This window comes from Eubalaena glacialis, chromosome 2 (assembly GCF_028564815.1).
Source record: "Eubalaena glacialis isolate mEubGla1 chromosome 2, mEubGla1.1.hap2.+ XY, whole genome shotgun sequence".
Lineage (NCBI taxonomy): Eukaryota > Metazoa > Chordata > Mammalia > Artiodactyla > Balaenidae > Eubalaena > Eubalaena glacialis.
The window spans coordinates 131,412,850-131,436,886 of record NC_083717.1 but is presented as its reverse complement, the minus strand read 5'-3'; the positions used below and the strand labels follow the sequence as shown (position 1 = coordinate 131,436,886).

At 38.3% G+C, this 24,037-nt stretch overlaps 1 protein-coding gene across 3 annotated transcripts in view; it reads left to right on the top strand.

The window, feature by feature from the left end:
* The first annotated feature begins 5,975 nt into the window (after nucleotides 1-5,975).
* Nucleotides 5,976-24,037, top strand: part of BAZ1A (bromodomain adjacent to zinc finger domain 1A) — a 97,249-nt gene continuing 79,187 nt past the window's right edge. For 2 of the 3 annotated variants that reach the window (XM_061180776.1, XM_061180777.1), the window contains exons 1-3: nucleotides 5,976-6,179; nucleotides 6,644-6,814; nucleotides 17,527-17,805. In XM_061180776.1, coding sequence (XP_061036759.1) covers nucleotides 6,702-6,814; nucleotides 17,527-17,805 — 392 coding nt within the window. In that variant the 5' untranslated portion in view covers nucleotides 5,976-6,179; nucleotides 6,644-6,701. Of the gene's footprint in view, nucleotides 6,180-6,643; nucleotides 6,815-17,526; nucleotides 17,806-24,037 lie in introns of those variants that run through there. The other variant, XM_061180775.1, reaches the window with a different exon arrangement.

Below are 24,037 nucleotides of genomic sequence, written 5' to 3'. Positions count from 1 at the left end.
CTATAATAGGTTTTGAGTGCCTACTGTGTTCCAGGCATGGTAGTAAATCTTTTTTAAAGGATTTAAAAAATTATATAGTAATATCTAAAATAATATCTGATAATAGGTTATAGCCTGAACACTAAAGAAAAAGAGGAACAAAGTAGTATATTCCAGTATTTTATACTCAGTATTAACAGAAATTAGTAAATGAGATGGTAAATATTAGTGCAACTTTTATCTGGTAGCTATTTTACCAGATAAACTAAAACTTAAAAATTAGTTTTGCAGTTGATAAAAATAAGATAAAGAACCCTATACTTCAAATTTTAAAACCTTCTACTTGTTCCTTATATGTCTTACTTTAAAAAATAATAATAAGTCTATTTAGCTGAATATAGTATGACTTGTTCTGTAAATTGGTATATAGCTAATAATTAACATAAACAGTCTAGAGGGAGTTTCTTGGAAATGGGTAATCTAAATTCTATTTCTAGGTTAAGATGAAATCAGCCACCCATATGACTCTGTTTCTTTTACTATAATCAAATTAAGTTTGTATTTTATATATCCATCTAACCGTTCATCCATCCAACAAATTTGTATTGAACTTCATGGGAAGAGCACTATGCTAGGCCCTGTAAAATATTTAACAGACATTTTTACTTTTTATTTGCAGTTCTAAACTTATTTCCAATTGATGCATTGAGGACTTTATTATATCAGCTATCTGTCCTGACCTGCCGCTTTAGCATCTAATCTCTGTATCTTAAAAATTTTTATTCATCTTTCTACGAAGTGAAAAGTCTTCCTTTGATCCCTGTCCCCTAGCAACTCTTTCTCCAGAGGCAACAAATGTGTTATTTTCCAATATATCTTTCCAGGTCCATTTTATGTATCAAGCAAATATGTATATATTAAGCCCCCCATACATATTTTAATGAACTTTTTTTAACTTTCTCATTCTTTCTTATGTCTGCATACCATTCCATTGTATGAACACACCATAATTTTGTTTAATCATGGACATTTCCATTAATTTTAACATTATGCCATTCCTAACAAAGCCAAACTAAAGTTTTTGTGGGGTTTTTTGTTTTGTTTTGTTTTGTTTTGTGAATTTTTGGCTGCGTTGGGTCTTCGTTGCAGCGCGCAGGCTACTCTTTGTTTCTGTGCGCCGGCTTCTCATTGTGGGTTGCTTCTCTTGTTGCGGAGCACCGGCTCTAGGCGCGCGGGCTTCAGTAGTTGTGGCTCGCGGCCTCTAGAGCGCGGTAGTTGTGGCGCACGGGCTTAGTTGCTTCGCGGCATGTGGGATCTTCGCGGACCAGGGCTCGAACCCGTGTCCCCTGCACTGGCAGGAGAGTTCTTAACCACTGCGCCACCAGGGAAGTCCCTAAAGAGCCTTATATTCAAATATACTTGTGGGATATCTTCCTAGAGATGGAACGTTTATGTACATTTGTAATTTTGGATAAATATCACCAATTTGCCCTTTATAGAGGTTGTGCCTGTTTCTCCGGACTTACCAACATATGATGGTGATCTTTGCAAATCTGAAGGATGAAATGTGTCATCTCAGTGTAGTTTTAATTTGCTTTTCTCTTATTATGAGTGAGGCTGAGAATCTTTTTATATGTTTAAAAGCCATTTATATTTCTTTTTCTGTGTCTCTTAGGTTATTGTGATTTATTAGTAGATAGGGAAATAGGAAATTATATATTAGGGAAATTATCCCTTTGTCAGTGAGTTGCAAATAATTATTTTCCCAGTTTGATATTCATCTTCCAACTTTGTGGTAGCTTTTTTCATGCAGAAATTTTTAATTTTTATTTTATAGAATTATCTTTATGGATTCTGGGCTTTGTGTTATGGTACTTAGGCTTTCCCCACTCTGAGATAATTTTTTAAATTCTCCATGGTTTCCTCTAACAAACATTCTTGATCATTACAAGTTCTAAACCGTTTAGTGCATTGGCTCAAGTTCCCTGTTTCAATTTATATCTGAGCTAGATTAGCAAATCAGTCCCATGGAAATATACAGTAGTACAATAGTAAGGAGCTTGGACTCCAGAGTTGATAATTTTGGCTTTTCTGCTTCTGGGCTGTATGACCTTGGGCAAACTACTTAATTAACCTCTGTGTGCCTCAATGGCTTCATCTGTAAAATGGAAGTGATAAATAGTACTTTGTTGTAACAATTGCATGAGATGATTCACTTAAAGCCCTTAGCACAATGCTTGACAAGTTGGAAGCATTCACTAAATGTAAACTATTACTGTGATAATGATGATGGCCATAGACATTCTTTCAACCCCTCCTACCATCCCATAATTCATGACTATCCAAATGGTTGGATAAAAAATGAATTCCAAATTTGCCAACATTACTACTTCAGCATTAACAATCCAATCTCCTCTAAGCATAGTAGTTCTCAGCCTTGGCAGTACATTAGAATCATCTGAGTAGATTTTTAAACCCCAGCTGCCTGGGTCCCTACCCCAGAAATTGTTTTAATTAGTCTAGGGTATGACCCAAGCATCAGTATCTTTCAAAAACCCCTCTGGTGATTTCAATGGGCAGCTAAGGTCTAGCACCACTATCCTAATACTAGGCCAATGGTTTGATATTCATTGCTTCTAAAGAACAATATATATAAATCTTTTATAGGCAAAATGCCATGAATTAGAAAGACATTAAAAAGAGATCATAGAAGAGTTGAGACAGGTGTCAGGTAAAGATACTAAGGAAAGGAGTTACGAAGTTGAAGATACTCCTTGTATATATTTATAAGACATCTTTCTCAGCTATACTCTAAATACTTGTATCACTGCTACTTAGAGGTAAGGGACATGAAGTGTTTATATTTGTTAGATGTGTTAACTGAAGCATGGAGATAGGATTTGTCAGCTCTTCAATTGGACAAATTTAGGATTCGTATTACTCCTATTGCTTTTCTGGATAATTCTCAAAAACTATTGTTTCTGATCATGCGTAATATATCTTATCCCCATACACATTTTAGCAGTTCAGGAGGGATTTGTAATAGTATTTTAGCTCATTTACAGATACAGTGCAAGTAGGGTATACAAGAAAATTAGATATTATCAAATCTACAGAAAGAGCAGTGTGGTCTAAAGAGACTAGACAAGGAGTCAGGAGGCCTAGATTTCAGTTCCTGAGCTTCCATTTCCTCAGCTGCAAAATGAGAGAATTAAGAGTTCCCAAAGGTTTCTTTCAGTTCTAAGTAATTACTGTCTCACCAAACCACCTAAGTAAAGCCTTTCTTAATCAGTCAATAGAAGACAGGAAAAGTATACTAGCTCAAGCTTTTACAAATATATATATTTCATAGTCTTGTTTTATCTTTACGTATCCAAGGCAGTATACCTTCTCAAATATTAAACTAGGTCTTGATGATATTAGATTGATATATGCCCTAACTAGTATATTTACATTTTACATTTAAGTGGGGGCTACTGGTGTCTTCACCCAGAGAGGTGACAGAGGGTGGAGGGTTGCATCTTGAGACTGGGGAGGATATGCTGGAACATGAGCTTTATGTTGCCCTTCAAATCATGCCCTGCGGATAACTTCATTTAGGACCGACCCTGGGTCCCGCTTTTATTGTACATTTTCTTTTAATCTTTTCTACTTCTCTTTTTGCATTATATTACTCATGATCATTAGGACTCACACAATCCTTGTATTGTTTGTCTTTACATCATCTCTTACCTACAAGACTGTACATTTTTTGAGGCCAGGATACATTTATATTGTATCCCTTACATGAGCTAGTACAGTGTCTTGGCACATAAATGGAGGACAAATATTTAACTGAATTAAATTATTAAAAATTTAAATTAATTTGTTTCTCCTTTTTTCCTTTGTGATACCCTAACTTTTATAGTTTCCTTTACAATATTTCCAATTTTTTTTTACACAATGTCCTATTTTATGACAGTATCCTTTACTTTCTGAATACAGCAATGAGCTTTTCACTCTCAAAAGTCTAGAAGTAGTAGTAAAGCAAGGAGGTGATCATGATACCAAAATATGAAATAAATATTAGGTAAGTTTTTAGTAGTAAATATGTAGGATAACTTTAAGAGACGTGTTACTTTGAGGTAGCTTAGGTATGCTATCAATTTGATCAAACATTATAAACATATAAAAACTAAACCTTTTAATATATTATTTATAATTTACTAAACACGTTCTGAAATAACTATGTATAACATTGGTTAAATATCATAAATTAAAATAAATCCTATGTATGTAACTCAGAGAACCGAGTTATGATGGTATTGAAATTTGAGTATGGTAGTAGGGACATTGAGATGATAGTATTTTGAAGTCGAATAAAATTTCCATTTTAGGTGAGTATAAAAAAAAGAATCCAGTTGTTAAAAAATTATTTAATAAAAGTAAAATCAACATTACTATTTTTGATGGTGATTCTAACAAGATTATTTTAGCAGCTTAGCAAATAGTGAGATCTAAGAAAGATAAATACTATATAATCAAATAAAATTTCATCTATTTTTAGCTTAACAGTTAAGGCGGGATTTTGAATTTTGAGAGTGATGCTTCAATATCAGTTGAAAATTATCTTTCCTCCTTGTCCCCATTTTTTGTAGGCTCTAAGTTTTTCACCTGGGAAATTACTTTCTATGAAGGGAATTCTATATTGTCACTCAGTGTACTAGTTGGAGGCCAGTTTAAAACACCAAATCTTTGCATGCATAATTTTTTGAAGACCTTATCCAGGCTAAGGAATATACTTGCTACTCAGAGCATTTCCAAGCCTCTTTGACTTCTGTATCTGTACACTAAGATGCATTAATTTTATTAATGATTTTTGAATCACAAAATTTTATTTTGCTAGCCACCATAGAAGCATCTTAAAAGAAGTTTAAAAATAATAACTCTTGAGATTTGGATAGATTCCTTACATTTTCTGCTCCAATGTACATATGTACTTAATTTGAAGATACAAAGATTATCCCACGTTGTTTTTACAACTGAGATCATTTCATAGTATTAGTAATTAGTTACATCCTTTGTTGAAGGACTTCTTCAAACTTATTGTCTTTTAGACCCATTCTTACAGGTTAATCTGCAAATAAGCAAATGTCAAGGGCAGTAGCAAAAATGACCATTTAATACAAAGCTGGCAAATATTTGGAGTTATTTGTAGTTTCGAAAATTTTTTACTTCAAAAGTCACATGTATTATATACATTAAAATTAGTTCCACAAATGGAAATCATAGATATGGGACAGTTGTTTTAGGGGAGATTTCACTAGTAAATTCATAATCTTTAAAATTCTGAGTGATTGAATTAAATACTGATCCCTTGCATAATATATTCAGCGGCGTATTCCAAATATTACTTTTTAAAGGTGTGGTTTTTAGTTTTAAATATGAGCGGGTCCTATAGGCATGATGACATTTTCTGACGTATACTTTCTTGGTCTTTTCCTCTGCTAAGACTTTGAATTGTCCTAAGTATTAAAGAGCACGGTGTCAAGAAAGGTATTTTCAAGACGAATGTTTACACAAGCAAAGTATTTTTTTAGACAGGTGAATTCTAATTCTGAAGAAGAAAATTTTAAAATACTGTTCACTTCTTATTCCTCATCTCTCTTCCCATCCTTAAAATGCAAGTTAAATCTTAATTGGAATCCTTTTCCCATTGTGGAACCAAGCGCTGGTGTCAGACTTGAAGAGGAAGGCTTTACTTTGTTAGCTATTTGTCTGAAACCCCAGCGCTCTTCCCAGATCTTTGGGCTGATAATCGCAAACATGGAGGATGCTTCTGATTCTTCACAAGGGGTTGCTTCATTAATTAATAATGTAGCTCTCCCAGGCTCTCCGCCGTCTCTTCCTGTATCAGTGACAGGCTGTAAAAGTCATCGAGTAGCCAATAAAAAGGTAGAAGCGAGAAGTGAAAAGCTCCTCCCAACAGCTCTTCCTCCTTCTGAGCCGAAAGTAGATCAGAAACTTCCCAGGAGCTCCGAGAGGCGGGGAAGTGGCGGTGGGACGCGATCCCCCGCGAGGAGCCAGGCCGTGGCAGCTGGAGAAGCGGCGGCCGGCGGCGCGGCGGGGCCGGCGAGAAGCGACCCCCCGGGGGGACAGAGCCTCCCCTCGCCGCCTTTGTAGTTGAGAAGGTGGAGAAGTGGCAGCCGGCGTGCTCGCAGGTGAGGGGCTTGGTGTGGTCGCTCGGGAGCCAGCCGGCGCCGGCAGAGAAGTGTAGGCGAGCGGGGGAACAAAGCGGAGCGGCGCCGGGGTCCGCCCGCAGCGAGCTCCCTCGCGGCGTCGGGCCGGCCGGCTGCGCGCCGAGCACGTTGTGAGCCCCGCGGCCGCTGCGGCGGCGGGCAGGGAGCGGGCGCTGGGGGAGGGGGCCGCTGCCGCTCACGCACCGCCTGCGCGCGGCGGGGCGTTCGGTCCCATTGTGAGCCGGCAGCCGGGCGTGCGGAGGTGGGGCGGCTCCGCTGGCTCAATACCCCGACCGCGACAGGAGCGACCTCGGCTCGGGTGGCAGCCGTGGCGCGTCAATCACACAAAAGGCAGTCGAGCTTCCCCCGGCGCGCGGACCGGCCCACGCCGCCGCCGCCGAGCGCTCCCCACCTTACCGGTTTTTCTTTCCCTCCAATTTTGATAGGGAAGCGGGGCCGGTGCGGGCGGCCGAGGGTCCGGGTGAGCCCGCGGGCGGAGACGAGATGCCGCTGCTACACCGAAAGCCGTTTGTGAGACAGAAGCCGCCCGCGGACTTGCGGCCCGACGAGGAAGTTTTCTACTGTAAAGTCACCAACGAGATCTTCCGCCACTACGAGTAAGGGCCGGGCCGGGCGCGGGGGGTGCGAGGGAGTGTGGGGACTCCCTCCCCAGCGTCCTTTTGTCTCTCTCCTTTTCCAAGCCCCGGGTTTCTGGCGGGGCGACTGGAAAGTGACGGGTGGCCGCGGGCCCGCGTTTCTCTGGCTCCCGCGTCCGACACGGTGACTGCGCGGGGCCCCCGGGAGGCCTGATCGGCCGAGGCGTGCGTGGGGAGAGCCGGCCGGGGCAGTGGAGGCTGGGGTCCCTGGCCGGCCGCGGGGACAGCTTCTAGTCGCGGCAGCCGCCCGGCCGCCGAGCGGCGGAAACTCCCCGCCTCGCCCCTCCCCGCCGCGGCCACACGCGCGCTCCGGGGCCAGTTCCGGGATCCCCGCCCGGCGGCCGAGGGGATCCCCGCTCGGGTCAGCGGCATGGAGTCGCGGTCCCCCGGTCCGGGGAGGGAATCCCTGCCCCCGGGGGCAGGAAACGACCGGGCTGGGCGTCGTTTCCTCGGTCGGGAGTGGAGCCTGACGTTGGAGCTGCCCGGGGTAGGGGCGGGGGTGGGGTGGGAGCGGAGTTGAGACTCCGGGGAGGGGGCTCCCCGGCAAGCCCGGGACGCTAGAGCCTCCGCCGGCCGCCTCTGGTCCGGTGCGGCTAGGCCTCGGAGTGTGCGAAGCGAGCCGTGCGCTCTGTCACCGCCTCTTTTCGGTGACTAACTCCTGGCCCCGGGGAACTCGGCGTCTCCGCCCCCGGGAGACCGGGTGAGGAAGAAGTCGGGACTGGGCGGGGGAAAAGGAGGGGGAGAGAGCAGGGCCCTGGGCGCCCCCTCGTTTTCACTTTTGCGTAGCCCGGAGCGCGGCGGTGGGAGTTGGGGGAGGGGGCTAAGACAAGTTCAACTCCAACCCCAGCCAGCCTCCTCTTTATCCCCCTGCGCTTGGGGCCGCCTGACATGTGCCACTCGCTTTTGTTTTGACAAGAATCCGGAGCTGCTGCCTGTGTAGTTTCAACCCCTCAATTTTTAGTCCCTTGCCTGGTTTATCCCGAGAGATCCCCTTGTCCCGTGACACCAAATAACGGGGCGTTTTAGAGCTCTGTGTTTAAACAGGATCTCCAAGTGAGAACCTGAATTGATCAATCGCTGAAACAGCCTGATCCTCCCTTTTTCTTATGCTTTATCCTCTCCACTCAGAAGGAGTCCCTTTGTGGCTTAGAAACCAAGTGTTATAGCAACCAAATAAATTGGGTGTAGGAGGCACCTTTTCTGAGTGGGGGCTTGCTGGAGGGAGGGCGTTAAGCAAACTCTGCACCTGTCTGAGAAATGACTAGTGAAGTTAGAAAGGACAGTTCCTTTGAGCTTTTATTTTAAGCAAGCCTTCTTTTTTCTTCGGCTCCACAGAAGGAGTTACACGTAAACATGTCATATCTAGAGAAGTTTTTCAGCAGACAGTACTTTTAAATAGGAGTGCACATCTTACTCTGCTCCTGTACAGACTTGTTTTGTTACTCAAATAGAGTTCAGTCTTATAACTACCTAAGTGAATTTGGATTAAGTAACTTGACAAGGATGATGTCTTATTTTTAAAGACGATTTAGGTTAAAATCCTTGGTAATTCTGAATTTTTTCAAGAAGTTGTATTTAAAAGTGCCAACAAGATAGGAAATGGGCTTAAATTTAAACTTTTATGTAAGCAGTCTTATCTTTTTGAGACACTCCTCTCACTTTAGAAGGGAGCATAAATATGGCCCCTAGCCTCTTTGAATTTGAACACTTTTCAGATACTTAGGTTCTTGATGATAAAGGAAGAGATTTTTGGTATTCCAAACCTACCTTCCATTAATGTTAAGGAACTGTGTCCCCTGTAGTCTTATGACATTAAAATTTAAATGTTTTAATTTTGTCCTTTGTAGTCTTATGGCATTAAAATTAAAATGTTTTGTTTTCTCTTTGCTCTGTGCTGAAGCGTTTGGGTTTTTGGAAATTACAAGCAGTTTAGGAGAGGTGATTGGTTTGGGAGCAAAGATATTTAATCATTTACCCTGACCAAAGCAGAACTACTGATGTTCTTAGCTATTAACGTTTATGACTTGGAATTGGCATAAAACTGGAAGAAGACTGCCATTTAATTGTGTTAAAATTTGGATTACTTTCTCTTAGATGATTACAAAGAGATCTTTCTAAAAATGCATTCATGGTGGATGGTATATGGTGGTCTGCAGATTATGGTAATCTGACCCTTGCCACAAGTCTGGAGAAACTATGAAGGAAACATCTGTTTTCACTAATTCGTTAAATCACAAATTGGTTTATGTGAATTTGTTTGAAGATTATCCTTTAAGTACATTATTTTGAATATTTTTCTTTTGTATTTGTCTGAAGATCACTATGCTCACCTATTTGCTCATGTTTTTGATTTCTTGAATATAACTTTCTCTAATCAGTCTCAAAGAGTTTTACTACACCTCCGCACCTTTTTCATTTCCCAGCATAATGCGAAGTAACTGCCTCTAACTCTGGTTAGTACAGGTTGCCAGTGACCTTTTAATTGCTAAATAGTGTTTTGTGTGTCTTACCTGATATTATAGCCTAACACTTCCTCCTTTGTCCTTCTAGCAGCAACGGTCACCCTCCATTTTATCTAGTGTAACATCTGCAGTTATTGCACGGTAATACAATGTATTTGTTGCATCACATTTTCTCTTTTCCTAGACCCTGAGTTCTTTGAGACAGGGACTATGACAAAGATGGTTACTTGGTGATTATACAGTTCAAACTCCTTTATTTTGTTTGTTTTTTTTTTAACTATATGCTCTTTAACTAATTGCTAGCTCTTGTTTGACCTGCTTTCCATAAATAAAGAAGACTTATTAAAAATAGCACATTAACTGTAGGTGAATGCATAAAGTGCAAAAGAATGAAACTGGGCCACTGTCTTACACCATACACAAAAATTAACTCCAAATGGATTAAAGACTTGAACATAAGACCTGAAACCATAAAACTCCTAGAAGAAAACATAGGTGGTAAGCTCCTTGATATACGTCTTGGCAATGATTTTTTTTTTTAATTCGACACCAAAAGCAATAAAAACAAAAATAAACTAGTGGGTGGGACTACGTCAAACTAAAAAGTTTCTTCACAGCAAAGGAAACCATTAACAAAATGAAAAGGCAGCCTACGAAATGGAAGAAAATATTTGTAAATCTTATATCTGACAAGGGACTAATATTCAAAATATATAAAGAGATCATATAACTCAATAGCAAAAAAAAACAAAACAACTTGATTTAAAAATGGACAGAAGATCTGAACAGATATTTTTCCAGAGAAGATATTCAGAGAGCCAACAGGTGCTCTACATCATTAATCATCAAGGAAAGGCAAATCAAAGCCATAATGAGATATCACTTCACACATGTTAGAATGGCTGTTATCAAAAAGACTAGAAATAACAAGTATTGGGGAGGATGTGGAGAAAAACAAACCCTCATGCGCTATTGATAAGAATATAAATTGGTGCAGCCATTATGGGAAATAGTACGGGGGTTCCTCAAAAAATTACAAACAGAACTGCCATATTGATCCAGCAATTCCATTTCTGGGTATTTATCCAAAGAAAATGAAAACACTAATTCGAAAAGATATATGCACCCCCATGTTCATTGCAGCATTATTTATAATAGCCAAGATGTGGAAACAACCTAAGTGTCCATTGATGGATAAATGGGTGAAGAAGATGTGGTACATATACACAATGGAATATTATTCAGTCTTAAAAAAGAATGAAATCTTGCCATTTACAACAATACCTATGGACCTCAAGGGCATTTGCTAAGTGAAATGTTGGACGGAGAAAAGCAAATACCGTATGATCTCACTTATATATGGAACCTAGGGGGAAAAATATGAGAAAAACGAAGCTTGTAGATAAAGAGAACAGAATACAGTGCATAGTTTAATCTTTTAAAAGAAATAAAAATTTATTCTGTAATTTAGTTAGCAGACAACAATTTTGTTTAAAAAAATTTTTTTTTTTTTTTTTGTCTGTGGATTGTTCAAATAAGGAGCAGTCAAGTCTGAATACCAGAAATTCTAGCTTTGTGGGCTAGGAAAATGGTTTGTATTACCTAGTGACTTTAATCTCCTTAATAAAATGACTTCTTTTTTTAGGCATTTAGACTCTTGGAATTGGAATGTATTTCCCATCTGTGAGTGAATCACACTTTTCATATACAATGTAGGAGTCTCTTCCACAACATCACTGACAGACCAGCTTATGTTTCAACCTGGCTGTCCAGTGAAAAGTGTTTGACTAATTTATAAAGCATCCTGTTTTCATTGTTCATCAGCTCCTCACTTGTTAATTCAGTCCTTTCAACTGTCCTCTTTTTACAGATGAGGAGGTTGGGATTGAGGAAGGAAGAGTAAGTCCAAGATCAGTTCAAAAACTACCTATCTAGCAATTGGTGACACTAGAGTTCTCACTCACATACCTCAGACTCTAGAGTTTGTGTTCATATTTACCATCATGTAGTGTTTATCATAGAGAATTCTTCCTAATATTTGTTAAAGTTTGCATAAGTATGCACCAAAAACATAGGGGCATTGCTTGGAATTCAAGCTGGCTGCCTAGATCTTTGTGTAGGTACCATTATCTACAGTCTGCTCAGACATTTGACTTTTTTTACTACACTCCCAAGTGATTAAATTCTAGATACTATATGTAAAAACCAGAATGCCATTAATTTATAGTAGGGAAAAATGCCCTTCACATAGACCAGTCCCCAAACTGATAATCAGCTATGTATGAAATCTAGTTATTATCAGAAGGCCCTTTCATGAGAATAGGGTTTTCAAGGAGAGTAGGATAATCTTAATAGCTAGCGTCTTCAAATTAGATGTTCAGCTCCTCTTTAGGAATAAGTCTGCCACATGGCCCAGGTATTTGGGTCTATGAGTCCTTTTTCTGTGGATGGTATAACAGAGATTCCTAAATACTTTTTTTTTTTTTTTTGCGTTTTAACCTTTTATCTGCTTAGCAGGCTACCATGTTTCTTTTCTGCAGACGGAATATATCTATCAGTTATTTATAACACGCCACTCTAAAACTTAGTGGCTCAGACAGCCATCCATTTTGTTTGGCCACTATTCTTTGGGTAGCCATTGTGGTTTCTGCTCGTCTCTCTGTGCTCTTTCATTTAGGTGAAGTCAGATGAAGTCAGGCTTGGCTGAGGCTAGATGGAGTAAGAGGTGGCCTCAGTCATATGTCAGGGACCTCAGCTGGGATGGCTTTTCTTTGTGTGTGTGTGTTTTCCAGCTTCATTCAGGTACAAATATTGTAAGATATTTGAAGTGTACTATGTGATAATTTAATATACTGGGATGGCATTTCTCACCATGTGGTCTTTCATCCTCAGAAAGCTAACTTGGGCTTCTTCTTCCTGAGACCTTGGTCTCAGGGTTCCAGGAGGGTGAGAGTAGACATCTGTCAATGTCATTTCTGTATTTTGTTGGTCAAAGCCAGTCTCAGGTCCAGCCCAGATTCAAGGGGTGGTGAAATAGACTCTACCTCTTGTGAGAAGAGTATGAAAGTCATTTCTAAGGCGCCTGCACACCTTCAACCCTCTTTGCAAATAGCCTACCACTATGCACCTGATAAGATTTTATACTTGGGTCATCCAGATTGGATTTTGGATGTTCACTGATAATCCATCTACAGTTAATTCCTTTTCCTACCCTCCTTCCCAATGCCAAACTTTCTCTTCAAAGATTCTCAGGTCTTATATGTGTTCTTCTGACATTGTTGCTCTACCATACAGGTTATTCTTCTGTGTATTCTTGTAGGATCTCTCTGCGAATAGGGTACCTAAACAGTAAGAATTGATATGTTTATTGAGTGCACATATAGTATGTTGAGCATACTGTATTATTTAATTTTCATATTAACTGTTTATGGAACACATTGTCCCCATTTTACAGAAGGGGAATCAGGTTCAGTGAAGTTTGTATAAATTACCCAAGTCATATTGTACAAGTGACAAAGCTGAGTTTCAGATACTTTCCTTTCTTCTTCCCATTCACATGTGTACTTTCTCTTTTTAGATACACATAAAAGTAAATGTGGACTGCCAATGAGAATATATTTGCTTATTCTTGACACTGTACTTTGGAAAGTCTTTGGAGATGCTGAGATAATTTGTCCCCCTCTAGTGAGAAGTGAATGTATGTCTATAACACAGTGGCATAAATCACATATGTGCTGAAGAGCCAGTGTAATGGAAACATAGAAAATGGAACTGATAACTGCTGGGGAATTGAGGAAGCCCTCAGATAGGAGATAACATCTGAGTTGGGTCCTGAAAGATGGAGCTATGTTTCACCTTTGTTGATTTCTACTTAAGGCTTCAGTGTCTAGATTTTAAAAATCTGTATTGCTATTCCTCACCTTAATGTCATCTGCAGATTTTAGGAGCCTGCCTTGTATGTCACTATCTAAGTTTGTCTGAGGCAGCACTAAGTAAAGTGCAAAGTAATAGTAAAGTGTTTTTTTAAACTAAGCTTTATAATTAAACTTTCCCCCTCACCATTTATGAATAAATGTAATAAATGTAATTTTCATCTAGTAGTTATTTCTCCCTATAAGGCATGTATAGTCTGCCATGCCCATGATCACCTAATCTCCTGCTCTTGTAACCCCTTCAGTGAAGGAAATTGTTAGAACAACCCATGCTGTCTTTTAGCAATTACTACTTTTCTAAGCTTATAAACCATACTTTCCTTCTCTTGCATACCATATGCTGTTTTAGTCAGGAATTGTGTTAGTTTTTAACCTATGGCTGCATTTCTCAGTTACTAATTATTTTGTAGACAGAGGAGTTTGCTTATGTCCCTTAGATCTTTTCTGAAGTATTGGGCTGTATCTTTCTTACCTTGTTTTATGTCTAGTTAATACATTTTGGGCCATTAAGTAAATAGAGTATGCTTTGCATTTATCTTTTCTGAATTGTATTTGGTTTCTGGTTTTTATGTCGCTTCATTCTTAATCTTATTCTCTTAGGTTTTTAGTTTTCCAAATACCCAGCAAGTTAACAGTATGTTGCCCTTTGTTCCTTAATTTGTTGACTTTATTTTAGAAGTGTGTTCTTACCAGTACTTGACCTGGTAACTCAGAAGCAATTTTTCCTTAAGAAATAATGGCAAAGGGCAGAGGTCATCAAACTTTTTCTTAAAGGGCCAGATTGTCAATATTTTAGGCTTTTCAGGCCATTAGACGTGTGTTGCACCGACCCAACTCTACAGATGTAGTGAGGAGGCAGTCATAGGCAATACCTAAAGATGTGGGTGTGGCTGTGTTCCAATAAAACTCGAAAAACAGGTGGAAGTCTGGATTTGACCTCCGGGCCAGTGGTACGCCCATCTCTAGTAAAGAGGATTGTTGAAGGAATGTAGCAATAAATTGGAGACATAATAACCTGTATTAGTCTAAACTGATGTAAAATAGTACTTTGTATTTTATAAAATTTTACTCACAATAATAAAAATGTGCTTCTTGTAAAATTTTCATTATTTATATTCTTATAATATTGAAATTGAAGAGGCACTGTAACCTATCCCCTAGAGTTCAGCATTATTAACAAAATCCTACACATTTGAATGTGTATGATGAATGGGTGAAGAGCAGAATATAGAAGTGGAAGTAAGTGAAGGTATATAATGTTAGAGATGGTGCCATGATGAATAGGGAGAAGTAGCCTTGGGCTTTAAAATGGCCACTGTGAAAGAAAATTCCAATAAAAATTAATTTAAAAAAATGGCCGCTGTAGTAGTGTGTCCTACCTCCCTCCTCCTGAGGGTGGATCTTTGTGCACAGCAGGGATATAATGTAAGACCTTTGTCGGGTAGATAGACACAAAGGAAGCAAACAGAACAAACACTTTGCAGGAGGCTGTGGGAACCTGGGTGAAGAAGGGTAGCTGTACTGTCGCTGGTTACTGTCTATCCACATGTTTAGTGGAGGTTTGTGGCACTTGTACCATTCTTCTCCTTGGTATTTTGAACAATGGTAACAAATCTAAATAGTGTTTATTGCAGCTCAGTCTAAAGTCTGTCCGCCTGCCATGGCACCAAATACCCCAGGCTATCAAATACCCACCTGCTATGGCTAGAGCTGTGCTGTCCAATGCAGGAGCCATTGGTCATTAAGAACTTGAAATGTGACTAGTCAGAATTAAGAGGCGCAGTAAATGTAAAATACATACTGGATTTTGAAGACTTGGTACCAAAAAAAAAAAAAGTAAACTATTTCAATATTGATTACATATTGAACTATTTTGGAATATATTGGGTTATATAAAATATATTAATTTCATTAGTATTTCTTTAAAAATTTTTAAATGTGGCCACTAGAAAATTTTAAATTATATGTGTAGCTAGCATTCTACTTTTGATAGCACTAGCTTAGAGACTAGTTAATGTATAACATATCTAGATTTGAAATATATTTTTCTTACAGTTGACCATGGATAAGGAGGGCTGATGGTAAAGTTATACACAGATTTTTGACTGTGTGGAGATCAGCACCCCTATCCTCCCCTCCCCCCATAGTTCAAAGGTCACCTGTAGTACTAGATAAATAGTTTAAATTATTAGAATATCTCACACACGTTATATATGTGGCTTGGGAATCTGTGTTTGTTTCTAAAGGAAAAAGTTTAAAACTTCTATAAAGCTTTCTAAGAGAACTGCAGTTTTAGGCAGTAAAAACTAAATAAGACCTCTTTCAAGATCCATCCATTTATTCATTTTATTCTGCCCTGTTGATAACCCTCTATTGGGTATGTCTGTTGCCTCTCACTTAGCTATTTATCTGACATAGATTTTATTATAAGAATCAGATTATATTCATTTTTTTTCTCTCTGGCATTTTTTTTCCTTCAACTCCACTTTTCCTTTTCATCCTAACTCTTCATGCCAGTTCCTCCCAAAGATGTTCTAGCATTTCTTGATATTTTGTGCCTGCCTCTCCTCCTTCCCTTCCTCTGAATTCCAGAAGGATATCTGCCTCTGTTTTGTAAAGATGATCACTTTTTACTTTGTATTTTAATGATATACACCCATTACCTCCATTACTAAAGGGTACATACTTCAAAAGGATTTCCCTTGTACTGAATTAGTCATGTAAGTTGGCATATGTATATTATCTCTTTAGATCTCATTTATGTTAAGGTATGATTAGTTTCTCTTTACTTCCATAGATTTCATTTTTTGTTGTTCTCGTAGAATCTACAGACAAATTTGCAAATGAAACTATCTTAATGGAATTACTCCAAATCTTCTTTGGAGATCAGACTACTACAGGGGTAACCTGTACAGATATACTAACAAGGAAATAAACATGTAACAGTTTTAATAATTTTTAGAATGATGAGAAAGAAAGGGGTATTTCAGGAAGGAGAAAAAGTTAGAGAATAGTGAATTATGTTGGTTACATATAACTGTTGAAAAGTAGACTGAAATATAGAGGCGGGCAAAATATTTACCCATATCTTAACCACTTAGAGGCAACTACTGTTAATCTTTTTGCATATGTCTAACCTTTTCTGTTTAAAAAATATTTTTATTATAAAAACAATATGAATACATGCTCATTATAAAAATTCAAACAATATGGAAATATTTAGAATAACAAATTTTCCTCTTCCTTCCTTCCCAGTCCCTCCCTTTCTCCATAGGGAACATCTGTTTATGGTATTTGTATAAATATGAACATTTGCACATTTTTGCTATTATTATAATTAATGCATATGGAATTATGTCATTCAGTGAGTTTGAGTTTTTTTCTCTTTAATATACCTTAGAAATCTTTCCATATAGTAGGTCTCTCGCATTTTAAAAATAACTGAATAGAGTTTTTGAAAAGAAATTAGTGCTTATAGTAAGAAATCCCAACAGTGCAGAAAAGCACTGGGTAGAATGGTCCCTAAGTCCCATCCCCACTCTGTAGCTGTTACCTTGATTTTTGTATAACATTCCAGGAATATTTTACGCTTCCTTAAGTTATCTTTCTCTACTTTCCTTCCTTCCTTCCTTCTTTCCTTCCTTCTACCCTTTCTTTTTCTTCCTTTCTCTTTTTTAATTTTAACACAGGTGGGACCATATTATATATATTATTTGGATAAGCTTTTACTTTGAAAAAATATAGGAGGGAAGCAGACTGGAAAGTTGTTTTCCCTGTTTACATTATTTAGGAACTCTCCTTCTGTTTCATGACTGTGATTTTTCATTATATGAAGTACTGTAATTTATTTAACTTTTCTCTTATTGTTTGATGCTTAGATTTCCCAGTTTTTCACTATTATGTTAAAGCCTTTCAAAATTCATAGTTAAGTGCTTGAATTGACAATGTTTTGACTGCTTTGGAACAAAAAGCTTAAAAATTAGAAGGAAAAAAGAAAGGTTGAGTTTATTTTGTTTCACTTCAGTTTCAAAACTGATAGAAATCAAAGTCCAATTTTGGCTGAATGTACCTGTAAATTGCAAAATATAAATGTCTAGTTTAAATATACTTTCTCTTATGTTTGTAATATTAATGTGTAAGTTGACCAGTTACTAAACTTTTGTTTGAGTTCTATGATTCTATGTAAAATTTTGCAATAAAGGAACAATCCTTTATCAGCTTTTAATGTAAAATTTGTGAAATGATAGGTAATGGATTTTTGTTTTTGTTTTTTCATCAGTGACTTTTTTGAACGAACCATTCTGTGCAACAGTCTGGTGTGGAGTTGTGCTGTGACGGGTAGACCTGGACTGACCTATCAGGAAGCACTTGAGTCAGAAAAAAAAGCAAGACAGAATCTTCAGAGTTTTCCAGAACCACTAATTATTCCAGTTTTATACTTGACCAACCTTACCCATCGTTCACGCTTACATGAAATTTGTGATGATATTTTTGCGTATGTCAAGGATCGATATTTTGTTGAAGAAACTGTGGAAGTCATTAGGAACAATGGTGCAAGGTAAAGTACTTTTAATTTTTTCTTTTGTTATACATACATTCACATTGATCAAATTCAAAGTACACACAGGGATGAACTGAGGAAAAGCTTACCTTTTACTATTTTCCACCTACCATGTTACCCTCCCCCAAGATAGCCCTTGTGTTAACAGTTTCTTATGTATTTTTCCAAAGCTAATTTTTATATAGACCACCAAAAACATGTACATATGCGCGCGTGCACACACACACACACAATCTCCTGCTCCTTTCAACGCGAAAGGTAACATACTGTAGTTTATACCTTTTTTCACTCAACATATCTTGAAGATTAGTCCATTACTTTATAAACCACCTTCCTCCTCTTTTTTATTTACTGTATGTTCTATTATATCGAAGTTTCACCTCTATTTAAGAGTAAAAAATCTTAAAGATATCTACTGTGTTTTCATTACGTTACCTATTAGTTTAAATATGCCTGTATTTCTTGCTGGGTTTTAGTAGTTCTTTGATAAGATGAAGACTGAATTTTATATACTCTACTAAGTTCTCTTCTCTTTTACCCAGGTCTTCAAGAAAAAAGTGGGGTTTTCGTATTGCAAAGTTAAACTGAGTTTATCTATGGCACTAAATTAAAAAGTATCATTGCTTTCCTGAAATCTTAAGCATTTATGATTGGCTAGTCACTGATATTTATTACAGTAATCCTTATTTGCATTAAAACTTTTTATAGCCTCCTGACTTTTGAGGCAGTGACTATTTTGGGATGCTTTTTCCCCTTTGTTAACCTGAATGAAAATTTTTTTCTTTTTGAATTTTATTTTTTAAATATTTATTTATTTATTTATTTATTTATTTATTTATTTGGCTGCATTGGGTCTTAGTTGCAGCATGTGGGATCTTTCGTTGTGGTGCATGGGCTCTTCTTTGCGGTGCACGGGCTCAGTAGTTGTGGCACACAGGCCTAGTTGCCCCGCAGCATGTGGGATCTTAGTTTCCAGACCAGGTATCGAACCCACGTCCCCTGCATTGGAAGGCTGATTCTTAACCACTGGACCACCAGGGAAGTCCCTCTTTTTGAATTTTAAACTTTAGCAGTCAAAACTTACTATATATGTTTTTTTGTTTGTTTTTTTTTGTTTTTGGCTGTGTTGGGTCTTTGTTTCTGTGCAAGGGCTTTCTCTAGTTGCGGCAAGCAGGGGCCACTCTTCATTGCTGTGCGCGGGCCTCTCACTATCGCGGCCTCTCTTGTTGTGGAGCACAGGCTCCAGACGCGCAGGCTCAGTAGTTGTGGCTCACAGGCCTAGTTGCTCCGCGGCATGTGGGATCCTCCCAGACCAGGGCTCGAACGCGTGTCCCCTGCATTGGCAGGCAGATTCTCAACCACTGCGCCAACAGGGAAGCCCCACTATATATGTTCTTAATTATATGTCAATAATTATGTTCTTTATTATCTTATTTTGGAGAATCATCATGAGTTTTTATGCAATTTCAGAATAATGTCTTTAGTATAATCCATTTTAGTTATTAAATGCTACTCTGCATGAATCTTAAAAAGCCAGGAGGTGTTTATATTAAGATCTGAATTCGCTTGGATTTGATTTTGGTGAAGAATTGAAGTTCTTTTTTTAATTGTAAAAGCAACAAATGGTAAAAATTGAAGGATTTTTCATTTGTCTCATGACTTTTGGGGAAAAAAAATCTTTATTTTCAAGAGGAAAGATTGATATGTCACCAGTAATCCCACCGAGAACATACCAATCTATATCACCAAAAGGAATAATAGGGCCTGTTTGGGGACCAGGACAATTTTTTTTCTCCTTATAGTCATTGTTTTATTTGACTTATGCCAAAAGTGTTTTCTAACTTAAAAATCATTGGGATACGTTAACCTTTAACATTAGGTTAAATATTGCTTACATCTAGAAATATAGTTGTTCAGTGTTTTTTGTATAGCTTTTTTTGGTTGTACCTTAAAAATGGGCTTCAGATAGTTGTAGCTTTAATGACAGTAGTAAACTAGGGTACATTGTAGATGTGGGAAATCTGAGAGTCACAATTTTATTGATTATTCATTAGAAACATACTTCTTGGGACTTCCTTGGTGGCACAGAGATTAAGAACCCTCCTACCAATGCAGGGGACAATGGGTTGGATCCCTGGTCCGGGAAGATCCAACATGCCGCGGAGCAACTAAGCCTGTGCGCCACAACTACTGAGCCTGCACTCTAGAGCTGGTGAGCCACAACTACTGAGCCCTCGTGCCACAGCTACTGAAGCCCATGCGCTTAGAGCCTGTGCTCCACAACAAGGGAAGCCACTGCAGTGAGAAGCCTGCGCACTGCAACGAAGAATAGCCCCCGCTCGCTGCAACTAGAGAAAGCGTGCAGCAATGAAGACCCAACGCAGCCAAAAATAAAATTAATTAATTAATTTTAAAAAAAGAATCCTATAGTGGATTCAATGTGAACCTCAAAAAGAAAAAAAGAAAACACACTTCTTCCGGCTTATGAAGCTTTTAAATTGTAAAGTATAAGAAATTGGTACTTTTCTGAAAATTTTTTAAGGCTTAATTTTCATGATACATACTGGCCATTCTTAATCTTTGTGCGGGAAAGGAGGAATCTTGGATGGCTCATTGACTTTTTTGCCTTCAGCAGCTGGGTAGATGGTAAGATGCAGAGGCCTCAGGAAGTAATACTATCAGAGTCTAGCCATCTTTGCTCTCATCTCAGACCCAGATATTTCTGATTGCTCTGATTTTGCCTTTCACAGACATGTTGCTTAGGTGATTCATGAGTGTCACTTAGAGGCTAGACACTAGTTACTAGGGATATAACAAGGATTAAGATGTCCTTAAAGAGTTCAGTGAAGGGAGAGACAAACATGTCAACTTGCCGGGTATTAAAATAAACGTATGAATGAGGTAATTCAGGAGCATCCAGGTCCAGAGTGCCATAGAGGCTAGGCCTGGGTACCCTACGCTCACACTAACACTGGTTATTTTAGTCTTTTCATCTTTGCCAAATCTGATGATATCTCAGTGTTTATTTGCTTTTCAGGTCCTTTGCTCATTTTTCTTTTGGCTTTTTTGTCATCAGTAGATTTATGAAAGGTCTTTGTTAAATACTAGGCATATTAAACTCTTTGTTACTTTGTTGCAAATATTTTTGTTTCATTTTTTGCTTTTTCTTAAATGTGTGGTAAATGTAAAAAGGACTTAAAAATATGTATGAAGAATAATGATAGAATTAAGGAATAATGAATAAAACTTCAATAAATACACATTCAACACTTGGTTTTAATAGAATACCTTTATCTTTGATGTTTGTTTATAGTTTGAGAAAAGTTTTTTAGTTTTATGGGAAGCAGAATTGTGTGATAGTGAAGGGTTTAGGCTTTGGAGTCAGACTGACCTTGTTGGACAATGACATCCTTTCAGGTTATTGTGAGACTAAAATGAGTGTGTGTGTGTGGGGTACACATTTTTGAATTGCTATATAAGTAGAATATAGTGGCATTTTACTAGGGGAATAATGCTCCTGTTGACCCAAGAGGGTTATATAGAAGTTAGTATTTTTCTTCTATTATTGGCTAGGTTTTCTATTATTTTATATTATAATTAAGCTTCAAGCCTGACTTGAGATTTCTGCAACTTTCGATACTAGTTCCTGCATACACCTTTATCCTTCCACCTTTTTAACTTAAATTTCAGTTCAAATAACTTTAATATATAAACTTGACTAGATTTCCTTTGGTTGGAATTGTACCTCTCCCATCTGCGTACTACTTGTGTAACTTTTGGGGAAGTTATTTAACATCACTTATCTCTTCTTTGTGTATGTAGTAGAATTATTGTGAAGATTGACTGAGAGGCTGTATGTGATGTTCCATGCACACAGCAAGTATTCAATAAATGACAAGTAAAAAGAGTCCATCTTTTTCCATTTTGATTTTTTTGGTTCTCTGTCATGCTTGTAAACTCTTATTCTATTACACTGATACGAGGAGAGGACTTGGCATGATGTTTTTCATTTGGAAAGTGATCTAGACCCCAAGGAACATGTGTCCCTTCTGGCTTCACATCTGCTTGTGTAACTTTGGGGTTCAGTTCAGTTTTGAGGTGATGATGCTAGTGATAAGGTTCTGGCGTCCTCAGGGGGTCAACTAGGGCAAATCCAGCTTCAGTGATGAGAGAAGCTCCAGGTTGAGTTTCCTCAGTATCCCTGTTGACTTTTATCTGCAGGCTCCTGTGGCCTTTGTATCTGACTGTGGCTTGAGGCTTATCCTTACAGGGCTTATTTAGAGAATTCAGTGGATTTCTTCCAGTGGCTGAGAAATAGCAGGCACTTACTATCTTCATGGGATCCATAGGATCCACAGTATGAGATGTCTGTGCTCCTACTCCCACTTTCCACTCTTTGAAAGTTAGAATGTGACGTTAGAAGAATTTGCTTCCACAGGACATACATCTCCCTCTGCTTTTTAAGTTAAATGTGCTTTATTGAGATATGATTGACACACTGTAAAATTCGCCCATTTAAAGTGTACAGTTCAGTGGGTTTTAGTTACGTGATGATTTCCACTAATTCCAGAATATTTTCATAACCCCAATAAGTCCTGTACCAGTTAGCAGGCCCTCCCCACTGCACTCTCCCCTCAGCCCCTGACAACTGCTAATCTGTTTTCTGTCTCTGTGGATTTGCCTATTCTGGACATTTCATATATGTGGAATCATAAAGTATGTACCTTTCTGTGTTTGGTTTCTTTCACTTAACTATAATGTTTTCAAGGTTCATCGGAGTTGTAGCATGTATCAGTATTTCATTTCTTTTTCTTGAGAAACAAATTCTACTGTATGGATCTATCACATTTTGTTTATCCATTTGTCAGTTAATAGATGTTTGAGCTTCCACTTTTGGACAATTATAAATAATGCTGTTACAAACATTCCTGTACAAGTTTTTGTGTGAACATATGTTTACAGTTCTCTTGGGTATATACCTAGAAGTAGAATTGCTAAGTCATTTGGTAACTATGTTTAACACTTGAGGAATCTCCAAACTTTTCCAAAGCAGTTGCATCATTTTACATTCCTTCTAGCAATGTATGAGAGTTCCAGTTTGTCCACATCCTCACCAAGCCATATGTATGGACAATTTATTATTGTCCGTCTTTTTTATTTTGCCATCCTAGTGGATGTGAAGTGGTATCTCATTGTAGTTTTGATTTGCATTTCCCTAGTGACTAATAACATTGAGCATCATTTTATGTACTTACTGATCATTTGTGTATCTTCTTTGGAGAAATGTCTTCTCTGGTCCTTCGCCCATCTTTAAATTGGGTTATTTATCTTTTTATTACCGAGTTGTAAGAGTTTTTTGTGATTTGGGGTATAAGTCCCTTAGCAGATATATGATTTGCAGATATTTGCTCCCATTCTGTGAGTTGTCTTTTCACATTCTTTATGGTACCATTTGCAGTACCATCTCCCTTTGCTTTTTTTTTTTTAATTTTTTTTTTAATGAAGCTAATATCTCTGGTGATCTTTTATTATTTATTTATTTATTTATTTATTTATTTATGTCTGTGTTGGGTCTTCGTTTCTGCGTGAGGGCCCTCTCCAGCCGCAGCAAGCGGTCTCCCTTTGCTTTTAACTTTTGTGCTACTTGTCAATAACATCTACCTTTTGTTTCTATCTATGTTGGCAGAACTTACCAGTGGTCCTAAAGACTTCTTCATCCATTAGAATTACTAGATTAGATTTACTGGAAAGAACGTACTATGTTACAGAGAAGTGGATGGGCCCATTCTTAGGCTGAATTATTTCAGTATGGGTACTCTGGATCTTCTCACTTCAGTATTCTTATTGTCTCATTTACCTTTAGATATCCCTCCCTCTTTTCTTTTTGCACCTTACAAGTATAGATTAGGTGCTTCCCTCCCCACCAAGACTTTCTGTTTTGAAATTGGCAATCCGAAGACAGATTCTTCTAGAATATCCTTTGTCATTGCTATTGCAGATGAAGTAAAGAGAACAGCAGACTACTTGACTGAACCACACCAGTTTAGTTCTTTACATGCCCCATCCTGATTACCACCAGCTTGCCTGCCAGTCATGCTGCCATTTGTTTTCTGCTGCTTCCTTGGAGCCTATGGGAAAAGTGAGAGGATGGCTGGTCTTGTGAAGAAAACACTAAACTGGTAGTCAGGTCTGTTAATTCTTAAATAACTACCAGATGCTTTGTATATAC